Source organism: Larus michahellis, unplaced genomic scaffold, assembly GCF_964199755.1.
Source record: "Larus michahellis unplaced genomic scaffold, bLarMic1.1 SCAFFOLD_34, whole genome shotgun sequence".
Taxonomy (NCBI): Eukaryota; Metazoa; Chordata; class Aves; order Charadriiformes; family Laridae; genus Larus; species Larus michahellis.
The window spans coordinates 1,603,329-1,610,262 of NW_027436399.1; the positions used below are offsets into that span (position 1 = coordinate 1,603,329).

General features: G+C 50.8%; 1 protein-coding gene across 1 annotated transcript; it reads left to right on the forward strand.

Annotated features, from left to right (window-relative positions):
• Positions 1-1,011: 1,011 nt before the first annotated feature.
• LOC141737327 (olfactory receptor 14C36-like) lies at positions 1,012-2,646 on the forward strand. Its single transcript, XM_074572009.1, has 3 exons — positions 1,012-1,568; positions 2,013-2,059; positions 2,621-2,646. The coding sequence occupies exons 1-3, from the start codon at positions 1,012-1,014 to the stop codon at positions 2,644-2,646; spliced, it is 630 nt and encodes a 209-aa protein (XP_074428110.1).
• The last annotated feature ends 4,288 nt before the right edge of the window (positions 2,647-6,934 follow it).

The following is a 6,934-nucleotide window of genomic DNA, read 5'->3' on the forward strand; positions in this document are numbered from 1 at the left end:
TCCTGGCCCTCCCTGCCATCCCCTGCAGTGCAGGTGCCTTCCCTGGCGACATTCCGTGGTCTCCTCTCCCCACACAGTAGAGTCCTCCACCCCTGACTATCCCGGGTATTAAGTCCTGAGTGTCCTTCCCAGCAGCCCAACCACCAAAGAGGAGAAATCCTTGAGTGTCTGACTGTGTCTCCCTGTCCTGACTCTCTTGGCAGGAGAACTGTCCTGACTCTCTTGCAGGACCCACAAGGTTTCACTTGCACCACAGCAGAAATGCCAGGGATTTCTGCCTTAAAAACACTCCTCAGGTGTGCTGGGGAAACTACAACAGAACAACACCAACAACAAGGTGCCCTGAGCTCTGCCCTGCAGTTGGGTGACAATGCTGAAAAGCCCTTTGATGCCAGGAGTGGATTTAATCTGAGATCACCCCGTGTTCCTTTTTACCCATGGCTGTAGGGCAGGACTGAATCCTGCAGAGATCTCAGCTCTCTGGTGGACGATCAGCCAGCACCAACCAGAGTGTACAAAAAGGACCTGCAAAAGGTCTTCCTGAAAGGCGAGAGCCAGTTTGGTGGGTTTCTAAGACCAATTGAATACTTTAGTTGGAGAGAAATCTTCCCCAACTTCTCACTGCTTTTCTTTCCATTCACAGGTCTCCAAGCCCAGGGGAAGAAAATGTCGAATGGCAGCTCCATCACCCAGTTCCTCCTCCTGGCATTCGCAGACACGCGGGAGCTGCGACTCTTCCACTTCTGGACCTTCCTGGGCATCTACCTGGCTGCCCTCCTCAGCAATGGCCTCATCATCACCACCATCACGTGTGACCACCGTCTCCACACCCCCATGTACTTCTTCCTCCTCAACCTCTCCCTCCTCGACCTGGGCTCCATCTCCACCACTCTTCCCAAAGCCATGGCCAATTCCCTCTGGGACACCAGGGACATCTCCTATGCAGGATGTGCTGCACAGCTCTTGTTCTTCGTCTTCTTTCTTGCAGCAGAGTTCTGTCTTCTCACCATTATGGCCTATGACCGCTACGTTGCCATCTGCAAACCCCTGCACTACGGGACCCTCCTGGGCAGCAGAGCTTGTGTCCACATGGCAGCAGCTGCCTGGGGCAGTGGGTTTCTCTATGCTCTCCTGCACACGGCCAATACATTTTCCCTGCCCCTCTGCCAGGGCAATGCCCTGGACCAGTTCTTCTGTGAAATCCCCCAGATCCTCAAGCTCTCCTGCTCAGGCTCAGACTCCCTCAGGGAAGTTGGACTTGTTGTGGTCAGTGTCTGTTTAGCATGTGGTTGTTTTGTGTTCATCGTGCTGTCCTATGTGCAGATCTTCAGGGCCGTGCTGAGGATCCCCTCTGAGCAGGGACGGCACAAAGCCTTTTCCACGTGCCTCCCTCACCTGGCCGTGGTCTCCCTGTTTGTCAGCACTGCCGTGTTTGCCTACCTGAAGCCCCCCTCCATCTCCTCCCCAGTTCTCGACCTGGTGATGGCTGTGCTGTACTCAGTGGTGCCTCCAGCACTGAACCCCCTCATCTACAGCATGAGGAACCAGGAGCTGAAGGAGGCCATTAGGTATCTGATTTCATGGATTTTTTTCAAGAGGGAGAAATGTTCCACCTCTCTCCACAAATGACTCCCGCACTATTTGATTCCATCTGCTTTTTTGTGTGTTTTGTTATTGGCTTTGTGTTTTTAATGATTATATTTCTCATCATTGCTGTTGATATTGTCATTTATGGTTTCTATGCTCCTACACAAAGGTTTCACTTGTGTCACTACACCTGAGACATTTACGTCTTAGTTTCACCTGGTTCCCTTCTAAAAATGTATTTCACAGTGGCTCAGAGCTGGCCTCTTTCACAGAGTCTCTGTTAACAAAGCAAGATCTCCCTGGTGCAGTGCTTTAATGCTGGGGTCTTTCTCCAAACATGCCTGAGGAAATTCACCCCTGAAGTTCTTCTTCCTCCTCCATGTGTCCGGGAATAAAAAGCTGACTGTCCGTTTGTAACATTTTAGAGATATTGGACTGGATTTAGGAGTCACCAGTCGGTGCCTGGTGACAGGTAAGATCGTGGGTTTAACTGAGGGACGTACCCCAGCCCTTCACACAGATGACATAAAGGCCACCCATCCTGTGGGAGGGGAATCTGGAGCTGTCTGGAGAGGCTGGTGTTTCTCCAGGGACAGCATGTTCCTGGGGTTGTGCTGGGATGGCAGAGGTCAGAAGGATGGGGTGTGGGGCCTCAAGCAGAGGCCATGTGCAGACCTCCTCTGGGCACTCTCCCGTTCCTCCCCACCCGTCTACAGCAGGAATTCCCACAGAGGGACAGACACGTCCAGGTGTGGCCACACCACGGCTCACTGAAAGGGCATGAAAAGTCAAGCTGTCTGGGTAGCCCTCTCCTCCTAATCCATCCCTGTGTGCAGCTGGCCTTGTTCATGGTCAGCCTGCGCCACTGGCTCATGTGGTGTCCCTCATAATGCGTGGGCCCGTCTCCTCAGGGTCACTGCTCATCCTGTCACGTCCCACCTGGCACTGTAATACGGTGTTTTTCTTCCCCCTGATGCAGGACTGGCCACTTCTCTTTGTAAAACTTAAGCAGTTTCTTCTGGCTGACTCCCAGAATTTCCCGAGGTCCCCCTGGACTGAAGATCCATTTTGTTCGTTCTTCATGTTTGCGTGCAGGCAGCTCACCATGGTTGTGGTGATGCATCAGCACAAGATAACAGCACGAGGAGTTGCAGGGCACTACAGGGAATTAAAGACATTCCTAATTTTGTACTGTCCAGCAGAGGAATTGTCACGACAGCTATGTTAGAAACATCTTTGTGCCCCATAGAGAGGGCACAAAGCAAGCAAATGTAGGGCCTGTGGGGAAAGAGAAGCTGGGCGGCTTGTAGAGGAATCTACGACAATGGTTAAAGAAAAGAACTTGGGAAGGGGAAAGAGGAAAAAGGAAAACCAAAAGTTCAACTCAGGATATGATGAAAGCGGTTTGGAGATACCCGATGAGCAGCATTGAGTCAATGCCTTGAGTGGGACAAAAAACCCACAGCGGAGTGGACCAAAGTTATGTCTGCTTACTTCTGTGGTCATGGGCAACGTGAGCGCTCTCCCCCTCATCATGAAGGGAAGACCCATGGCGGAAAGAAATGCACAGTCTCTCATCCTGGAAGGGGCCTTGGGAAGACTCCAGACCAAGACAATCCACAGTCTGTGGAGAAAGGGCAATGAGGATGGGGCTGTTTGCATGCTAGTTAGCGTTAGTGTTAGATGTGTACCTCTATAGATACACAGACCGCACGGATCCCGCCCGGAGCTGGTCTCAGACCCTCCATCTCTCTAGAAGCTGGCCTCGGGATTCCCTCATCCCTCCAGTTCCCCCATGCACAGACAAGCACACACACACACAAACAAATGGCCCTCTCCAGCACAGAACCACGGAACCCTGGAGGCTGGAAGGCAGCCAGCTTCCACCTTCTCTGTGCTTCCTCTTCAGGCTTGATGTTACTCAGAGCTCTTTTCTCATGCATGCCAGCCTCCTGCCACCTTGGCATGACTTCCTGCATGTTGGCATGGACCATTCTGGATGATGAAGAGGTGATCCTTGAGCATCAAAAAGCTCTCTGCAGGACCCACCTGGCCACAGACATCCTCCGATCCAAGGTTATCAAAATCTACCTCCCTAACTCTTATGCCCATCAGTCTTTATCGTATGAAAATGAATTGACTTTCTTAAGATATATATCTAGCTAGCTCCCATTGTGTACAGATTTATCATGCTTGGGTAAGTGAGTTAAAGGAGGTGAGCTCATCACAAGGACCAGAAGAACAGCCCTGCCCTCAAAATAAGGACTTCTCAGAATCATTCAGCTGTCCATGAAGGATAAAAGATACCCCTGGAGAACCGAGATAATGCCAGTATCCTCGTCCCTCTTACACACCTTTGAAACTCTCCCAGTGTCCAGCATCACAGACAAGTAATTAGCGATAGACCAACTCCGGGGACGTCTGGATCAATAGACAAGCCGCGAGAAGGCTGATGGCTGATGGAGCTGCAGAGATATAGCTACTTTGTGCAGTTTTACTGTGATTAGTTATTGGGACTCCGTGTGTGTGTTAGTTAGTCATTAGTCAAATAATAAGGTACCTGAATGCTTGAATGGCATAAGAACCCTGTGTTTAACCGCATTTGAGGTACCCCAATTGAGCTCGGACACCTCATGCACATGACTAAATATTTACGCGTGCACCTCTGTGCTTTGTGTCCTAGCCTCTCTGCTCGGTCAGCACGGGCCACTTGCAAATTTTCATAACACAAGTGACTGATTGCCACTGCAGTGGGGCAAGGTCTCTCCCTTCTCCATGCAGTAGATGTGAGGCAGTTTAGAACACAAGACACACCACACCAGGGTCTCCGCTCATGTGTTGCACTCTCAAACTGCTGTTTTTTCTCTTGCCCAACATTTACTCGCCCTCTTCATAATACAGTCAAGGAACAGGCCAAAAAATCTCATGGGGGACCTGTCAGCAGCACCTTGTCATTCATGGAGATCACCTTCACCTTTGTCAAAGGCCCTTGAGGGCTGCAGAGACACCACTGACAAAAACCCTCTTTCTTGCCAGGGCCGCCCTTCCCAGCCCTGTTTCTCTCTGTTCTTGCAGACAGCAGGCTTTGCTCACCATCAACATCCAATTTCAGCTTTAAGCTTCCAGGTGCCGTCCACTTGACCGTGTCTCTGCTGTGAAGCAAAGCCTTTGCACATAGAATCATAGAATCATAGAATCATAGAATCATAGAATCATAGGGTTGGAAGGGACCTCTGGAGATCATCTAGTCCAACCCCCCTGCCAGAGCAGGGTCACCTAGAGCAGGTTACACAGGAACACGTCCAGGTGGGTTTTGAATGTCTCCAGAGTTGGAGACTCCACCACCTCTCTGGGCAGCCTGTTCCAGTGCTCTGCCACCCTCAGGGTAAAGAAGTTCCTCCTCATGTTTAGGTGGAACTTCCTATGTTCAAGTTTGTGCCCATTGCCTCTTGTCCTGTCCCCAGGCACCACTGAAAAGAGCCTGGCCAGAAGGTCTTCACTGCTTGGTACCAGGTTTCCTTTAAGAGACGTCCGAGCTTGGCCTGGAGCTACACCTGAGGTGCCACAGCCCAGATGTGCACCAAAACTCTCAGCCAGGGGAAGAGACAAGTTGAGAGAGAGCCTGTGCTTTTTGACTTTGACAGAGGAACTGCCAAGGCGTGGTGGGACAAGGCACACAGCTTGGGGTGCTGCAATGGATGGCTACAGGCTTTTCAGGAGAGACAGGCTGGAAGGATCAGGAGTGGGGTTTCCTGAAAGTGAAGCCGTTAACTGGATGTATGGCGCAACTCCTTGGGGCAGGTGAAGAGTTTGGTGAGCCTTTGTGGGGGAGGGTGAGAGGAGAGGCCAGTAGAAGTGTCCTGTCATGGTGGGAGATAAGGAACCCACAGTCAGGATGAGGAAGAGGGTATAGTCTTTCTGAAGGATTCCAGGGAAGCATCTGGCTGTATGAGCCTGGGTCTCGCTGGGGACTGCCATGATACTGGCAGCTTCTGAAAGAGGAGCACAGCCGCATGTACAGTCCAGGTGGTTTCTGGGGTGTCTTAGGACAACGTCTTAGCACAGCTGCCAGATGGGCCAACAAAAATAATGCCAACCTTGATGTGATACCTGCAATGCAGGAAGAGCTGGTCAGAGACGTGAAGATTGGCTGTCGTGACCCTGACGTAGTGGGGTCCCAGCACTCCAGGGGAGTGAGGAAGCAGAACAGAAGACTGCAGACGCTGGACCTCAGAGGTCCTTTTGCCTTTGGCCTACGCTGAGGAGTTTTCGTGGGGATCCAATGGTCAGGAGCACTGAAGGTGGCACAAAGCTCTGTACAGCTGGTCTTCAAGGACAGCATCCTCCAAGGAGAACATTGGCCTGTATCAAAACTCAGTTTGAAACCTGAAAGTAAATTCAGGGGAATCATAACGAGATTTCCAACTTCAGGAATTTTTCCAGAAGAAAACAAAGATATTAGTTGGACACTGCTGTATTGAGTTCGAGTAGGGAGAGAGAGTTCCGAGATACTCTCTGTCTTTTTTGCCTCAGACTTCCCCAGCAAGGTCTCTCAGGGCTTTGTGCCTCGAGGCAAGACTCTGGACAAGAACAGCCAATGGTGGACAGGAATGAAATCAGGATCTACTTGAGCAAACTCAACCACTACCAGTACATGGGAATGGACGGGGTACATCCAGAGGTGCTGGAAAGTAAGAGAATGTCACAGTGAGGCCACTCTCCATCATCTTGGAAAGGTCCTGGAGACTGGCGGGACTCCCTGACATCTGGCAAAAAGTAAATGCTGCATGCATCTTTCAAAAGGGTCCAGAGAAGGAGGTGGGGAGCTAAAGGCTGCTTAGCTTCCCTTTAGATGAGGAACATGTCCCAAAGCATGTTCTCTCGCACTGCATTTCTGGGTGCCTGAAGGAGACGGTGCCTGGATGAACTCAGGGAACATGTACACCGGTTACGGTTTGGCACTTGGAGGGCCATGGTGTTATGCCATTGTACGCCCCATAAAGATTTGGCCACCTCAAAAAAAGGGACAATAGGAGGGAAGTGCTAGCAGGTGGGACCATTGCTTGACTGCAAAGAGATAAAGGCAGGATCTATCCAACGTATCCAACCTTCATTGCGCCCAGCCTCTTTTAGATAGGAGATATAGATGTGAAATATATTAAAATAAACATGTCCTCGGAACACAGTCTGGGATCTGTGCTTGACAGGAAAATGTGTTTTCTATTGGTCTAAGGCCATCGAGAATGGAAAGTGAACTTCAGGGCAGGGAATGGGGACGTGACATACAGCTGAGGCATGTCTTCTCTGTATTGAACTCTGCCTGCCTTTGATTTCCTTTGTTGGCCAT

Coding starts and splice junctions, on each gene's coding strand:
- LOC141737327 (XM_074572009.1), top strand. CDS start 1,012: ATGGCCTATGACCGCTACGTTGCCATCTGCAAACCCCTGCACTACGGG. Junction 1,569..2,012: donor GAGCTGAAGGAGGCCATTAG/GTATCTGATTTC, acceptor GTAACATTTTAG/AGATATTGGACTGGATTTAG. Junction 2,060..2,620: donor CAGTCGGTGCCTGGTGACAG/GTAAGATCGTGG, acceptor GCTGACTCCCAG/AATTTCCCGAGGTCCCCCTG.